The following is a 17,428-nucleotide window of genomic DNA, read 5'->3' as shown; positions in this document are numbered from 1 at the left end:
AGTGATTAGGTGCATAGAATTTCTAAGGTTGGTTCTGGTTTTGCTGCAATTAAAACTTGCAGAGCTTTGAGAAGGTCAAGGAGTCTCTTCATGCGCATCCCAGTATGTGGGTGATAGGAGTGGGACCTTCAGTAACAGGATTATAATCACATATCACAGATAACTGTGAACACAGGCCTCTACAGATGATCACCATTGGGTTGAAGTGATATTCAAATGACATGAAATATTTCAAATAATTTTAATACTAGGACGTATCTGAATGATTCAGTTTCTATACCATTGAGGTACAAGTCTGAGGGAACTGAGAATACCATTTAAATTCATGGCGGAATTCATGTTTAAGGCAAAACTTAAGCATACTTCACTGTCAAATTGGAAATCCTGGAGGAACAAATGAAAACAACTGGTTTGTGGGGCTGGGTTGACATGAAAAGTAATATTATTTCTTTAAGAATGGGTACTGTATTATCCATTATTTCTCACATAGAACATGCTGCATGCTATATTAAAAAATGAATAAATACCATTACTTTTTGACAGGAACAAGTTAACCCAGCTTTAGAGATAAAGCGTGGCCCCATGCTGTTACGTGTACATTTGGCCTGTTGGCACCTCTCTCAACTAGAATGTATGTGGAGAAAAACAATGAGCACTGAAAAGGGAATTACTGTCATTCACTGGTAAATAGAAAAGAATATATATGGCTCAAAAATAACATGTAAATGCAGACTTAAAGCTTATATGTAGAGGAATAGGTTAGGAAAAACGTGACAAACTGAAGTTATCAGGTAACTCAGCCTCAGGAGGCTTTAATAAATGGTATAGAAGCCGATAATAAATTTAAATAGTGACTGCAGTAACTTAAAACTCTGGAAACTATATTAATTTAAAAACACTTTTCAGAAAGGTATTTTAAAGCTTATTGTGCATAAGTACTACAACTTCAATGGGAAATTATTTCCCTTGCGGGTACTGTTCCCCTCAAGAGAGTGTTAATTGTTCTGCTTTTTCATATTGAACCTCCCTAACCCCCCAGCTCCTTCTCAGCTTTTCCCCCCAAAAGTTCTGTTTCTCCCATTCATGTTTTCTGGGGAGAGGTGAAACCATTTCATGCCACCCAGGCGCGGGACACCTGTCCCCTGTCCCGCTCCCCGGCCCTCCTGCAGTTCGCGTTGACTAAACGCGGCGGGGTGCAGTAGGGGACGCGCCGGCGAGTACGGACCTGCACCCTGCTCCCACCCGGGGCGACGCCGGCGGTCGGCGCAGCCGGTGGCACTCCGCAGGGAAACCGGCCCGCTGCTGCGGGCGGAAGCAGTGCGGGCCCAGCGCTCCGCACAGCGCCTGGCGTAGCCGCGGCCGGCGGGAATCCAGTCCAGGTTTTGGTGCCGGGGACCGGCGGCGGCTAGGAAGGGCGAGCGGGAGCAGACCCCGTACCGCGCCCGACAGCCGGACTGAGCCGGGAGGGCAGGCCGGCGGAGGAAGAGGAGGGCGGCTGAAGCAGGTGGGCGAGCGGCGGGGCGGCCGCGCCGCCACCGGGCCCGCCTTGCCGCGCCCCCGGGCCCCCATGGCCTCGCCGCGCCCGCCGCACACACCCACCGCCGTCCCCCGGTGAGCGCCGCCGCCGCCCCTGGGGCTCGGCGCTGCCGCTGCGCGCCCGCGGCGGGGCCGCTACCCGCAGCCGGGGCTGAGCGCGGCGGGGGGCGAGGCGGGCCGGGCCGGGCTGGGCCGGGCGGAGGAGGAGGCACCATGCAGGCAAGGCGCTTGGCCAAGCGCTCCAGCATGGGCAGCCGGCGGCTGTGCGCGGGGCCGGTCGCCGCGCAGGCGGACGCGGGCCGGCTCCCCAAGCCCGAGAGCGCCTGGAGGCCGCCCCGGCGGGAGGGCTCCGCTGCGGCGCTGGAGGAGGAGGACGAAGAAGAGGATGTGGTGGTGGAGGTAGAGGAGGAGGAGGAAGAAGAAGAGGGCGGCCTGGGGAGTCCCCCCCCAGCTGTGAGCGGACACGGAAAGGGTCCCCTCCGCGGGAGCCTCAAGGTGCGTCCCTGGGGGGGTGAGGCGGGAGTGGGGCGGTAGCGGCAGCCGCCCGGCCCAGCTCATGTTAGTGCCGGTAGAGGGGTCCGGATAGGGGTGCCGGCCTGGCGGGGCGGGGCAGGCCGGTTCCCTGAGCCGGGCGTCGGGCAGTCTCTGTCCCACTGCGGCTGGGTGGCTTGCGGCTGTCCGCGGGGCTCTGAGGGGGTGTGAACGGGCTGTCGGCGAGGCGGTCCCCGGCGCGGCTGGATGCTGTGGGGCGCCGGTGCGGACAGGCCTGCGTTCAACAAGTCCCAGGGGAAGCGGGTGTCCGGCCGGCGCGGGAGCTCCGGAGCCCGGGGGGGATGGGGGGGAGGGCGGTGCGGTCAGCTGCGCGGCTCAGAGGCGGCGTGCCTAGGGAGTCACTGGTGCCTGGAGTAGTTTTGAGTACCGGACATAAAGACTTTCCTGGGCAAAGTGCGAGGAGGATGTGCAACCTGGCCGTTTGCCATGGGGGAGGTTTTCAAAACTCGAGTCGTGCCTACCGGGTGTACGGGGAGGGTGGCCGCGGTGAGGAGACATGGATGGGCGGCGGGTGAGAAGTTTCTGAATGCAGCAGCACTGTGCAGAGGCCCGAGGGTGATGGGGCTGTCCTCTGAGTTCGGTGCGTTTTGGAGAAACCTGCAGAGCACAATCGCCGGCTGAGATCCTGCAGACTTGGCCTTACTTTATCATGATGGGTTTTCTGTAGTTATTTTTCTCTTGGGGTAACCTGGATAGTAGGGTTAAATTTGTGTGTAGGTAGGTCTGTGGAGGATTTATGTGATAGTTGTGCACTGGATTATGGAAGATAAATGTGCATGAAAGTTTAAAGGGTGTCCATGTGGATTTATTTTTTTTTTTTTTTAAGATAGATAATGATCCTTACTTAATAAGAGCTAGGTTTGTTCAGCTTTGAGAAAAGAAGGCTCAGAGGAGACCTTATCAACATGTCCCATTTTTTAAAGAAGATAGAGACCCCTTTTTTATGAGGAGTCACATAGAAAAGATGGGTAATGGGCACAAGTTACTCCTGGCGAGATTCTGGCTGGGCACAGGATGAAAATTTTTAACACTGAGAACAACCAGCCATTGGAATAATCTCCCCAGGGACATGGTGGATTCCCCAGCACTGGACACTCTTAAGATTCGGCTGGATAGGGAACTGGGACATCGAGTTTAGGTCATGCTTTGCTTAGACAGGTTGAACCAGATAATCCTTGTGGTCCCTTTCAACGTGGTATTCTATGATTCTTTGGTTCTATGAAGAGATCAGGGTTGGCCTAGTAGTACTGCTATCTTGTAAAAAGAAAAACAAACAAACAAACTGAAACCAAACAACCAACAGAAAAATTCCTAAATTAAAGCAGCAATGAAAGTACAAGTTACCCCCTATTGCTTTAGAACAAGTTTGTTATAGCAGTGGCAGGATAAATCTGCCTCAGTTGGGTTGCCATAACCTGTGCATGTAGCTCTTCAGTAAGTCTGTCAAAGGCCATGAGATGTGGTTATGGTCTGGCTGTGTCAAACTGTCCATGCTGAGGCCTGACAGGCTGGGACAATTCTGTTGCTACAAAACCTTTTGACACTTTACTGGTAGCCTAAGGATGAAGGGCCCCACAATGGGCTTCTCGTTCCATCAGTCTTCCCATTGTGTGGAAACTCTAGGTGGTAAAGGAGGCTCAGAGAAACTTCCCGTGTGTACCTAATAGGAAAAAAGTATGAAATTATCAGATGAAGCACAATAATCTGAAATACCAACTGGATTACATTGGTATAATCTGCATTTAACATGGATTATCGGAGTGTACTGTTCTGTCAGCCCTCAACATGCCTCTGAAGAGTTTTGTGTATATATATATATATGTATATATATATCCTGCCACTGCTATAACAAACTTTTTCTGAAGCAATATGGGGATAACTTGTACTTTCACTGCTGCTTTACTTTAGGGATTTTTCTGTTGGTAGTTTGGTTTCTGTTTTGTTCAGTTTTGTGTTTTTTTCCCCTTTTATGAGATGACAGGGAAGACCCCAATGGGAGCATAGCAGTACTACTAGGCCAACCTTGATCTCTGTTAATACTTATATTAAAGGTTGCTGGTATTTCTGCTTTGCACTTAAGACTATATGCACATATAAGAACATGGTGCTTGCATATATTAACTTCCCTGGACAGTGAATCTGCCTCATAGATGAGTAATGTATATTAAGATACTTCTATTGTACCTAATGAAATCTCAAGTCATCTTTGGTTAACAGGTGCAGGTATTTACCCTCTTTAGGTGAATATTTCTAATCATCATGACCTTCTTGGGTTTTGTTTTCACTGTGTATACTTCTGAGTACTATAAAATAAGAAAACTGTTAAAATTTAATATTTTAAAGAAATTGTCTTTGGTTTCTGTATGTTTATCTAGGGGTTGTTAGTGTAGAAGTACATAAAGTTTAAGGGTTCTTCCAAGTAATTTTAAAGCAGCAGATTAATCTTGATTGAAGTTGGCATAAAATGAATACAGAGGTCCACCTGCAGAGCTGCAGGAGAGTAATAGGACTAGCATGATCTGGCTGTGGCTTGTCAAACAGGATTCCTGCCAAATGGAGAGCTGGCATGGAGTTAGCAGTGTTTGATGCTTGTGCCTGGCCTTCCAAGTTGGGGTCTGGGTGCAAAGGGAAATAACAGGGTGTCCACTGCTGAGAGAGGGCATACATGGTTGCAGCATTCAGTAACCTTCAGAACAAGAGACATCCTTCAGGATGTCCTTCAATCACACTTGAAAACATCATGGTCTGGGTGCTGGTTTTGCACTATATGCTATCCAGATAATGCAATTAAAAACCAGCACGCAATGATTTGGGATGTGGTATTGATACAGGTGATGCCCACATGTGCTAAATGTCTGTGCCCTTGGGTGGAATAGCATTTTAAAGATAGAGGTTTCATGGGCTCCTCACAAAGTCCCTTCCATGAAGCGCCCATATGTGGATAAATGCATCATAGGGCCTGCAAGGGAATTCATGTGTTTTTAAAGTACCTGAGAATAGTTAAGATGAAGAAAGTACCAGCACCACCAGTTCACAGCTGTGTTGTGTCCACCAGAAAGAAGTCCATGTTGTTGGTTGCACCACTGGTAGTCTGGTTTTGACCCTCACTTTTAAGCATGGGGATAGAGAGGAAGTACTTTGTAAAGACAAATCTTACTTCTCCAATATCTAAAGTCTTGGAAGGAGAGAACAGATACAACATGAAAGTGGGTAAGAGAGACCTAGTCATGGGAAAGATACAAAAATTGCTTCTTTATATTGCTGTAAACATATAGATGTCGAGGTGGAGGACACTGGAGAAAACTTTTGTTGCTCTCCTTCCCCCTGCTATTCTAACATGATGCTGGAAGAAGCATGAGCATGCTGTGTGTAGCTGGTGGGCAATGGCAGAAGATAGCCAGAGAGTCTTTCAGAGCCTGTAAAGCCTTGCTGAGATGTGCTGGGATTTCTTACTGTGTCAGATACTAGTTCATTCATCTGCATAGGGAAACAAATAACACTAACGTGCTGATTATACAGACTTATTTTGCATATGAAACTCTATCTGTGTAACCCATATTGCTGCTTTAGCTACAGCTAAATTTCCAGCCATTTGGAATTATACGAAAAAGAGTAAATAGCCTGATTACCAGTACTTAGTCTTGAAATGTGGATTAATTTGCAGTCCTGTTTGTTTCATCTTTTGTATGGAGCTTGATTTAGATACCATAAGCAGTCACATTAGTACCGTGCTGAGGTTAATTCATTCCATGGAAACTGCTGGGTTTGGTGATATGGAGAGAAGGTTTTGAAGTAGGGTCCATCAATGGTCTGCGATGCTGGGTTTATCTGGTTCTTATAAGCAAACCCCAGTGCAAGTAGCAGAACTACACTAATTTGCCCGTAAACCACTGGAGCGCTGTGATTGAGGATTTGAGCTGGTAATGGCACGGGCTTGTGATAACTTGCCAGCATGTTGCAGTGTTTTCTTTACCATTATAAATAGTAATTAGTGCTTTCTTCTGTTTAGTCCAGGTGAGCTGTCACTTTATGTCCAGTGCAGTTGCTGTCTGCAGTTTCAGAGTATGGATGCAGGATGTTTCTAACCTAGCTGACTATGGGGACTGCTCATGCTCCTCAGGCATTATGTTGCCACGGTCTCTGCTCTTACCTTAGCATGTGCACCCATGAAATTACCTATTCTAGATATTGTCTTGTGTGTGAGCACATCTTGGTAGTTCAGAAGGATGAATTTCCTGCAAATGGATTTGTTCCTGCAGATACGGAGCTCCCAGAATAATGGGAAATTAGATGAAGAGTCTGAAAACTGAAGGCCCAGAGAGCTGTGCTGCGATGCAGGAGAAGTATGAAAGCCCAAGATGCATAAGCAAGATGTCAATTTCATGAACACTGGGTTCTGTTTTTCCCACCTTGCTAAGAAGAATTTGCAACAAGTACAAAGTACAGAGCAGGTGCAAATCTGTGCCAGTGGTTTCAGAAGGGGGTGGTAGGTACTGGTAGGGGTCTAGGTTAATCCAGGAAAAAATATGCTTTTGGTCATTTTTGTGGTTTGGTTTGGGTTGGATTTATTTTTATTAGTTTTTTTTTTTTAAGATAGAGACATCTGTGTAATATATAGGGTGTAGAAGAATCGTCAGGGTTTGTAGGGTAGAAATAAGTTGCCTATTACTTACATTGAGTTCTTTGGCTGGATTGAATTCACTCTGCTCCTTTGCTCTTTTCTCTGCATTCTAAAGCCAGGTGTGAATTCATTGTTGTCCTTTCAATCAGACTTTCAGCTTCAGCTTTACTGTTTGAATGGACTGCAGACTCATCTTGGGCAAAACATACTTTTTTGTTTTTGCTTGATTATCAAAGTGCTATTTAATTCAGCTTGTGTGTGTGTGTGTGTGTGTGTGTGTGTGTGTGTGTGTGCAAATACATTTTAACAGGCAACTTGCAAAATGCAAACTTCAAGTACCAGATTTGTTTAGTGCTAGAGAGATCTCTAAGGCACATTAGGATCTTGCATGCTAACCTAAGAGTAAACTGAAATGTTTCCCCTCAGACTAATAATGGTATATTTTTATAAATACTGCTAGTTATTAGAACACCAGCACTCATGTTCTCATCTTGGATCCTGTTAGTCTAGGCTGCATACAAACTCACAGCAAGCATGATCTTGCTCTACCCTCTTATGCAAAGTTGAAGAGTAGCACAAGAGATAATAAATGGATACTGGTGGACTCTGGGGAACAACTAAAGGGGGAGACAAGAGAGGTAGATGAATACCAGCGGTTTAGCCATGGTTTTGTAAGTAGATAAACTGAATTAATTTTTAAATTTCAGGCTTCATTTTGTTTCTTATAGGCCTTGAGTGAAAACCTGGCTGGTGGAGTTCTTATGGAAACTGCACAACTAGACTTGGGATTTCTTTTTTCTTACTAAAATTTTTAAAAGTTGATATGTAGTGTGGATTACTGGGGGTAGAGCCGAGGGTCTTGGGCTTACAAGATTTTTTTTTCTTAACTTTCCCATAATAAAGAATGAATGGGAGTAATTTGCTGAGGATCTTTGATGTAATTTTTTGTTGTTGTTTGTTAGAGCAAGCATAACCACTTTTTCCTTAAAAGGAATTGTATTGCAAAACTGTAACTATGTGAGAATAAAGCAGTGCAGTGTATCCATGAACAGTTTTGATCCTTATTTGCTAGACTGTTTTCAGTCTAGAATAAGTTCAGTTGAGAATGGTCAGTTGGCTGCCTTCAGATGTGCAGTCTGTGCTGGTGGGTGGAGATGTGCTGTTCAGTCTTTATCACAGAATGGTTGAGGTGAGAAGGGACCTCTGGGGGTTACCTAGTCTAGCCCTCCTGCTAAAGCAGGACCACCAAGAGCCAGTTGCACAGGAACATGTCCGCTTGGTTTTGGAATATTTCCAAGGATGGAGACTCCACAGCCTGAGACAGTTCTTGCTCACCCTCACAGTGAGGAAGTGTTTCCTGATGTTCAGAGGGAACCTCCTGTGTTTCATTGTGTGTCCATTGCCTCTGGTCCTGTCACTGGGCACCATTGAGAAGAACCCAGTCCAGTCTTCTTTGTACTCTTCCTTCAGGTATTTATAGACATTTGTAAGATCCCCTTGAGCCGCCTTTTCTCCAGGCTGAACAGTCCCAGCTACTCAGCCTCTCCTCATAGGACTGACGTTTCAGCATCCTGGTGGCCCTTTACTGGCCTCTCTCCAGTATGTTTCTGTCTCTCCTGTGTTGCGATCTCAGTACTGGATACAGCACTCCAGATGTGGCCTCACTAGTGCTGAGCAGAATCACCTCCCTCTACTTCCTGTCAGAAGCTGTTTGTGGTGCAGCCATTCACCTTCTTGCTACAAGTGCAAATTGCTGGCCCAAGTTCAACTTGGTGTCTGCTAGGACCTCAGGACCTTTTCTGCAAAACTGCTTTCCAGCTGGGTGGTCCCTAGCATATACTGGTGCCTAGGATTGTTCCTCCCCAGGTACAGGACTTTACATTTCTATTTTTTGAACTTTATGAGGTTCATGTTGGCTCTTTTACCTGTTAAAGCTTCTCTTGATGGCAGTGTGACTGTCTGGTGTATCAGTCACTCCTCCCAGTTTTGTGTCGTCTGCAAACTTGAGGATGCGCTCTTCCTCATCATCCAGATCAGTAACAAAGATTTTGAACAGGACCGAATGCGGTTTTGACTCTTGGGGTATAACACCATTTACCATTTACCGCTTGTGCTGCTGATCAGCACCCTCTTGGCCTGTCCGTTCAGCCAGGTTCCAACCCATTTCACTGCCTGCTTATTCAGTCTGTACATCAACACCTGATATATAAAAATGTTTTGGGAGATGGCATCAAAAGCCTTCCTGAAGTCTAGATAGAAAATATCCACTGCTCTCCCTTCATCTACCAGGCCATTCATTTTGTCCTAGAAGTTCGTCAGGCTGGCCAAGCATGAGTTCCCCTTGGTGAAGCCATGCTGACTACTCACGATACCTTTCTTGTCCTTCATACGCCTGGAAGTGGTGTGTTGGATTAGCAGCATTGTCATGTTCCTGGGAGTCAAGGTAAGACTGACCAGCCTGTAGATCCCTGGGTCCTCCTTCTTGAAGATAGAAGTGACATTGTTTTGCATCTGAAAACTAAGTATTGAGAAAGTGCTTTTCATGGTCTGCTAGTTAACATTTGTAATGTGTCTTATGACAAGTGTGGACAAACTGGTCATATGTGCCTTTTCTGACCCTGTGCTCTTCCAACCTCATTTTTGACCCAAGGTTACAGAGAAGCCTAACAGTCCTTTAGATCAGCTTTGAACACTTGAGTCCTACTCTGTGTTTTCCCAGTGGTATGAGAGCACCAAAGAGATCTTGGCAGACTGTGAGATAAATCTGTGCCTCAAGCTGTGCCACTTGGCCATCTCAAAGGTGGGAGCTTTGCTGCTTGGGCATGCACTGATACTTGTTGATGTCTGCTCTGTAAACACTGCTGTAGATTGAGCAATGATGCTTTTTTATATTATTTATTTTTCCCTCAGAATGAGAGTGGTTTATAGTTGGCTTTATAATACTTCCAAGCGACTTACTGAATTGCTTATTTCTAAAAATGACAAGCAGCTTGACCATTCCTGCTGCTTGAGGCCAGCCCAAAGACTACAGAAGGGTGGTAGGCTAAGAGAGAAACTCTTATTAGTGTTTTTGTTTATTTGCTGAAATTGAACAGGAAATACAGAGTGAGTAAAAAGAGCTCCTGTGGTGACCAGCTTCAATTTCATGAACTTGTGCTGCTGTTTTTCACTGTAGTATGTTGCTGAACAGAGCATGTAGGAATTTAATATTATTGCTGTTACTGAACAGTCTGTGATGGGATCACTTTCACTGCTCTGGCACCTTGCCAAACTTTCAAAAATGATGATTGCATTGACATTTGTCTCATTGTATTGAAAAGTACATGTGTGGGTGGTATTTGTTGTTTGACAACAAAACTAACGAAGACAGGAAACTGAACAACTTGTGTTGCCTGAACTTTGCATAAAAATACAGATTATTTGTGAGGTTTTTTTATGCTTTTGCAAAACATAAAAAATCAGATTTCTATGAAATCCTGGCCCAGCTGAAGTTGTAGTGTTCCTCTGGCTTACAGAGCTGTATAGAAAAAGCAGAAAAGTGGGAAACAGTGGGAAACACTTGCAGCAAAGAGTCTTTAGAACGTGCAACTTCAATAAGGTGACTCAAGGAAGGGCTTGTCAATCATCTTAATCGTGCAGAGGAAAAGATGGGATATCACAGCTAAGGTAGGCATAGAGAGGAAAAGGAAGGTGAGAAAAGGAGCAAGCCTTCCTCATTTGGAGGACAGCAGCCATTTGGTTGTTCGGGTTCTTTGTGAAGGCCCCTCTGCTATGCAATGTGGTTGCATCCCTCTAATAGTTTAATAGAGGGCTGGTTTCTGGAGTGGCTGAGGAGGAAGAGATCATGTTTGGCTTCTGCAGGTTTCTGCTAGTGTTACTCCATTGCTTCCAGGGGATAAGGAGATGAAACTGTGGTATTACTCTGCTTAGTCAGATCCCAAAATAAACTCTCTTTTTGGCATCTCTCCCACTCTGAACAGGAAAACTGCTAAATGTTTTTGTCTGGAGCCAAACATAGACTTGGGAGAATCTCTTGTCTGAGTGCAACGCTCCTTGCCTGTTCATCTCCTCTGAAGGACCATGCTTTCTACTTCCAGGCTTGGAATCAATTAGAGGAGATAAGCATGTGTACTTGATTCTGATCTTGTAATAGTTCCTCCAGGCTCTCAGCTTCAGGGATCAGCACTGCCCCTTTAAGCTGTCATTCACAGTGCTTATTTAATTCCAAAGTTACAACAGTCGCATATGTCTGTGAACTACCTTGACACAATTTCACTGAAATCCAATCATGAAAAAGAAGACAAAAACAAATGACAAAGAGCAAAGTCTCTTTATTCCCAGGATGTTAAGGTTTACATTTCAATAACCTTTTAAGAGATGTAGGATGTGCAGCATCTCATCTCAGCTCTCTGCTTCCAAAGTCAGACAATTGCTTCTGACCTTAGAAATCTCACACCCATCTGTACCTTATTTGCAAGAAGTCTTGAAAGTAAAGCTAATTTGTTTTTCTTTTCACTAGACATACTTCACTATATATCTCTGTCTAGGCAGAGAAGGAGGGCTTTTAAATGAAGATGAACTGATCAAGTGTTTCTTACTGAGGAACAGTGAGTCAGCATTTCCAAAATCTTATTCAAAGTGTGGGAAGTTCCCCACTGCCTCTTGCATGGTCTGTTTTTTTGGGAACTCTGCTTGATCCTGAATAAGATGTTAGAAGTGATGGTATTTCTCCATTCTGCTTTGAGCTGCTGCTGTCCTTACTGTTCCCAACCCCCTGAGCAAATGAAAAGAGAAGCAAATATATCTTCAGCAATGAACTCAAAATAGTAGAAATTAAAGATATTTTATTTGCACATGAGATTTGGTAAATAAAGACCAGATTGATATTTCTATTTGTTTGATATGTCCGTGAGATAGTCCATACACAAGGACAGTAGACTAGAACACCTGATTTGATGGCACTTACTAACTACACCTTGTAATTACAACCAGTAATGTAATAGAAATAAGAACAAAAACGTTTGTTTAAACTTCCCCTGCTACATGCATTAGCATGCCTGTTTTTATTTCCAATTCCATGTTTTTTAAGTTTTCCCAGAGGTGGCCGGCAATCTCCAGGTGTATCTTCCTCTTCTGGCGTTCAGTGCTGCTTGTCCAGCCCAGGGCACATTTCCAGTCCCTCTCATGTCCTGTGCATGGCCGCAGCTACCCTCAGTGGCACTGGGCAACCTTCACACTGCTTTTGCTGCAGGAGAGGTGAGGGGAGCCACCTGCCTGGCGGTTCCCTTCCCATTTGCACAGCCAGGCACGTAGGTCACTGCAAGAAAAGGTGATAATTGGTTTAGTTCATTCTAAACACACTGTTTGTGAAACCAGTAGTTGGGAATGCAATTACGGGTGCCCATTCCTGGCCAGCAAAGCCCTTTTTAGCCTGGTAGAGTACCTGAGTTCTTGATGGTGAGTGTGTTTAGAAAACCTTGAAGTGCAGCAACAGGACTGCTAAATGAAAAATGAACCCAGTTTTTTGCAGCTATGAACCTCCACTTTTCTTCTGTTTAAGGCTCTCCAAGACAGTTTCTTGATTTTTATGTTTCTAGGCAGTGTGTTTCTCAGGAGCTTGTTTTATTTAAGAAAAGGAAAACAGCTGAAGGACTTCTGCTGAGATCCTTACAGAGATGCTATGACCGTGGGCTGTTGTCCAGTTGAACCAGCTAGCAGATTTCGCCGAGCAGTGACTGCAAGTTATCCACTTGCATGTGCAGCATATACAGAACACAGAACAAGGAATTATTTCTGTGAGATTTAAACATTGCAAGCAAATTTTGAAGATGAACACATTCAATAAGTAACATTAATATTTTTAATTGCTACTAATTGGTGTCTGATTATCTTAGAAGTCATGTCATGTACTTTTCTGCAAGGAACTTGCTATCAGTGTATATGGGATGAAAAAGGAAGTTGCCATACTTTCACATCTTTATCCCTTCATGTTCATGTTGTAGAGAGAGAAAGGCTCAAATATTTCTGAATCATTTTTGTTTAGACGCGACAACAGTTTGTGGGAAGGACTGTAGCTTCCCAGCGTTCCTCACTGTCTCCCCCTGTAATCTCAGTAATACCTCTCTGTCCAGTTTTAATAACACATATGCTTCTTGTGCCAGTTAGTGCAGAATTTCAGATGTCACAAGTTGGTAGTTGTTTTATTTGGCATTCAACAGGTATCTCTATGGGTACTGAATTTCATGTGTGGGACTGAAAGTTTCTGTCATTTATCTGGAGAGATGCTGTATATTTCAGTAGCACCTTAGGCTGGTACTGGGGCACACAGTTTTTGGAGATAAGTTGTATTTAGCTGCATAAACACTGACATACACCTGATGATGAAAAGGGTTGAAGTTTTTTGTTCAACATCTTTGTTGCTGACATGGACAGTGGGATTGAGTGCACCCTCAGCAAGTTTGCCAATGACACCAAACTGTGTGGTTCGGTTGATACGCTGGAGGGAAGGAATGCCATCCAGAGGGACCTTGACATGCTTGTGAAGTGAGCTGATGCCAACCTCATGAAGTTTACCCATGACAAGTGCAAGGTCCTACACCTGGGTCAGAGCGATCCCAGGCACAGCTACAAGTTGGACAGTAATGAGATTCAGAGCAGCCCTGTGGAGAAGGACTTGTGGGTGCTGGTCGATGAGAAAATGAACATGAGCTGGCAGTGTGTGCTCACAGCCCAGAAAACCAACCATATCCTGGGCTTCATCAAAAGGAGTGTGACCAGCAGGTCAAAGGAGGTGATCCTGCCCCTCTACTCTGCTCTCGTGAGACCTCACTTGGAGTATTGTGTGCAGTTCTGGTGTCCTCAACATAGCAAGGACATGGAACTGTTGGAACAAGTCCAGAGGACGGCCACGAGGATGACTGGGGCTGGAGCACCTCCCATATGAAGATCGGCTGAGAAAGTTGGGGCTGTTCAGCCTGGAGAAGAGAAGGCTGTGTCGAGACCTCATAGCAACCTTCCAGTATCTGAAGGGGGCCTATAGGGATGCTGAGAAGGGACTATTCATTAGGTACTGTAGTGATAGGACAATGGGTAATGGGTTAAAACTTAAACAGGGGAAGTTTATATTGGATATAAGGAGGACATTCTTTCCTGGAAGGGTGGTGAGGCACTGGAATAGGTTGCCCAGGGAAGTTTTGAATGCTCCATCCCTGGCAGTGTTCAAAGCCAGGTTGGACAAAACCTTGGGTGACATGGTTTAGTGTGAGATGTCCCTGCCCATGGCAGGGGGTTGAAACTAGATAATCTTAAGGTCCTTTCCAACCCTAAGTATTCTATGATTCTAGGTGATTCCAGTTCTTGGTGCCTTACACAGTATTTTTGATCCAGGCAACATAAATGTTTAAATTTGTATTTTAATAACTAGGAAATATATTCTATGGGTAGTTTTGTGTACTCAGTCAAATGGTGAAGATAGGGACTTTGTCCTAGCCTGGTTGAAAATAAATGCTACATTACTATACAATAGTGCATACTATACATTATAAAGAAGTCTTACAGTGACCTTAAAATGCATTATCTTCCATATTGTTAGAGAGCAGCAGCTTACAAATGCTTAGAGTGATTAGATTGACATGGTTTATGTGTAATAAGCAACTGCCGGTGAAGCAAGTAATTAAATGCAAAGTATACTCGAAAATGTAATAATACATTGAAATTCAGGGCAGATTATTTGCAAGCATCATTATGAGAATCTGTCTTATCTCTTTGTATTCCAGTATGAATAGAGATTTCTGGCAAAATGGAAATTTAGTGCATTCTTTCCTTCCAGTGAGGACGCTGTTTTGGGATGGCAAAAATTAGAGCCTTTTTACAGGAAAAAGCTCTGTTACGGGAACTTGAACTGGAAATACTGTACAAAGTAGTAAGAATAAATAAAAACATTTGTCCATCTGTGGATTTAATTTAAATATTTTTTACTTGTGCGATGTTATCTTGGTAATAAGTTCAGTCTTTCTCATTGTTGCTTGTTATATTTTGCTGTGAACTTTACTCCTGATTTCTTTCTTGTTCAGAAACGTGGCTTATCTCTGTCCCTAGAGCATAGCCTAGCTGTTCAGGCTGGCCTGAAAAGAGCCTTGCAATTATTAAGCTCTTGTTTTGGCTGAACATTTAAAATGTGTATCATGTTAAATATCCACATTTAATGATTGTTTTACATTAATACACTAGGCTGGAATATATTGGTTCCTTCTTTTACTTTTTTTTTAGCTGCATGTTTGTTCTGTAGTGGATAAAAATATTGCAAAAGCCTTGTTTAGAAAGAAAAAAATAAAATCCTGTGACTTTTGTTTTCTTAACAGATGGAAGGTTTATTGGCAGTCCCTAACATTTAGCATGCTTACATCTATTTCAGAAAACGGAAAGAGTTGGTCACAAAGTCAGAACGAAAAAATTGTTTATACAAACCAACAGTTATCCAGCACATTGGCTGGTGCTAAACTGGCATGTAGCTATTGGTGTTTTTTAATTGGTGTTTAATCCAAAGAGGTTTTTTGGATAGAATTAGACCAACTGGTTACATAGTAAATCAGATGGAAATCATAAATCCTCATCCTGTCTTTTTTAACAGTTACATGATGTTAATATTGTACATAGGCCGAGGACTCAATTCATAGAATGGTTTGGGCTGCAAGTGACCTTAAAATCATCTGGTTCTGACCCCCTTGCCATGGGAAGGGACACCTTCCACTAGACCAGGTTGCTCCAAGCCCTGTCCAACCTCTCCTTGAAAATTGCCACGGCTTCTCTGGGCGACCTGTTCCAATGCCTCACGACGCTCACAGTGAAGAATTTCTTCCTAATATCTAATCTGAATCTCCCCTCTGTCAGTTTAAAGACATTCCCCCTTGTCCTATCACTACATGCCCTTGTAAAAAGTCCCTCTCCACCTTTCTTGTAGGCCTCTTTAGGTACTGGAAGGATGCTTACAGGGTCTTCCCTGAGCCTCTTATCCAGGCTGAGCAGGCCCAACTCTCTCATCCTGTCTTCACAGGAGACGTGCTCCAGCCCTCTCATCATCTTCATGGCTCTCCACTCTGTGACCCAGCTTGTGCCTTTGAAGAAGTTTTTGACATGGTTGCACTATTAGGTTTTGAAAAGTCAGAGGAGAGTGGGTGGGAAGGCCAGTGGTGGCTGAAAAGCAGTGGAACAAGTAAAGCCAGATCAGCCCCCAAGTGTGGAGCAGTGCCAGAGCAGAGCTCCAGCAGGGAAGGTGCAGGTAATACTGAGCTGTTGTTTCCAAGCAGAGACATAATCAAAAGTTTCCCTTGCCCAGGTGGTTATGGAAGGAAGTTAGTTGTCAAAGGCAGATGAGGGTATCTGCAAACAGAAACAAAGCTAGTTTTTAAAATTTGGATGTGGTTTGTAATTCCTGTGTATGTGACTGAACTTCCAAGTGATGTCAGTTGCCTGAGGCCAGGTTGCAAATGACTTGGTTGAAAAGTAAGTTGAAGGTTGCTGATGGCTTAAGGGTGAAAATATGCAATGAATTGCATAGAAAAACTGTTAGCCTATTACAGAATGGTTTATATGAGTGACAGTCTAAGTGTATGGAAAAAACTGGATGTGTTTTTATCAGCAGTTGATGCTGAAGGCAGTAAGGTGGCAAATACAGAGATGTAATAAAAGCCAGACCAGAAGGGGAACAGCATAAAAATGGAGTTTGAGAACAACAACGGAGAGAAATGTGAAGTATTTGAAGTAAGCTGAAATAAATTGAAGTTACAGTGTTAACATCTGGCTGGCTGCAAGACAGGCTGCTTCTCTTTGGACTAGACCTTCCACAAAATTTCTAATGAAACATGCTGTGGACTTAGAAGACGACCACAAGCCTCAAAGTGGTTAAAAGAATGTGAAAGATCTGTCGGGAAAAATAAGAATTCCTGATTGGTTATCGTAGAACAGTTATTGGGAAAAATATACTGGAATTGTCCATGTTTTTCAGAACTGTGAGTGATGTTGAAGCAGAGCTTGAAAGCAGCAGGGTCCTGATGGTTAATCAGTGTGTTTGCCAAGAAGTGATGAGTCTGTGGCCTTTGGCACTCTGCACATCAGTGTCTGCTTGTGTAGGTGATTGGGTTTCCAGCAAAAGACCCTGTATTCTTCAATTTAGGGCAGGTGTCTCAAGTGGAAATGACTCCTGTAGACACGGATGAATTATAACAGAAAAAATGCCTGTAGAGCAGGAGGGTGCCACAGGAGAGTGGCCCCCAAGGGAAGCTCGTGGCTTTCTCTCGTGATCACCTGCTTGTGAAGCAGAAAAGATTCTTTTGTCTGTGGTTGCTCTCCAGGGAAAGTTTAGAAGGAGGTTAATATTTCCAGACATATGTTGAAAACTGAAGGAGTGGAAGATAGTCTAAGCATTGGATTTGGTTTTCTGCTATTTCTGGCCATTTTAGCTAGTGGACCTGGGACTGTTTGACAACCTAAGCACTTGCTTCTGTGGTTTTAGTAATTTCTCACTTCCATACGTTTGCATGGGGCTGGCTGTTAATTATGGCATACTGACATATGAAAACAAAGCTGTTATTTGACTGTATTTGAAATGTATGTGAATAGTTTTGATATCTATGAATAGGTTACCTGGTATCACAGTGCAAGTATTCTGCTCTTTGCGGTTAGGTTTTATTTGTACAGCTGCAGTCTGAGCCTGCAACCTTT

At 44.1% G+C, this 17,428-nt stretch overlaps 1 protein-coding gene across 1 annotated transcript in view; it reads left to right on the top strand.

The window, feature by feature from the left end:
* Positions 1-1,672: 1,672 nt before the first annotated feature.
* Positions 1,673-17,428, top strand: part of ZNF704 (zinc finger protein 704) — an 86,885-nt gene continuing 71,129 nt past the window's right edge. Inside the window, exon 1 of the mRNA XM_061342928.1 lies at positions 1,673-2,031. Coding sequence (XP_061198912.1) covers positions 1,750-2,031 — 282 coding nt within the window. The 5' untranslated portion in view covers positions 1,673-1,749. The remainder of the gene's footprint in view (positions 2,032-17,428) is intronic.

This window comes from Neopsephotus bourkii, unplaced genomic scaffold, assembly GCF_033783945.1.
Source record: "Neopsephotus bourkii isolate Nb327-2 ecotype Australia unplaced genomic scaffold, CSIRO-AGI_Nbou_v1 NB_1820, whole genome shotgun sequence".
In the NCBI taxonomy this organism is placed as follows: Eukaryota; Metazoa; Chordata; class Aves; order Psittaciformes; family Psittacidae; genus Neopsephotus; species Neopsephotus bourkii.
This window is presented reverse-complemented; position numbering and strand designations above follow the sequence as displayed.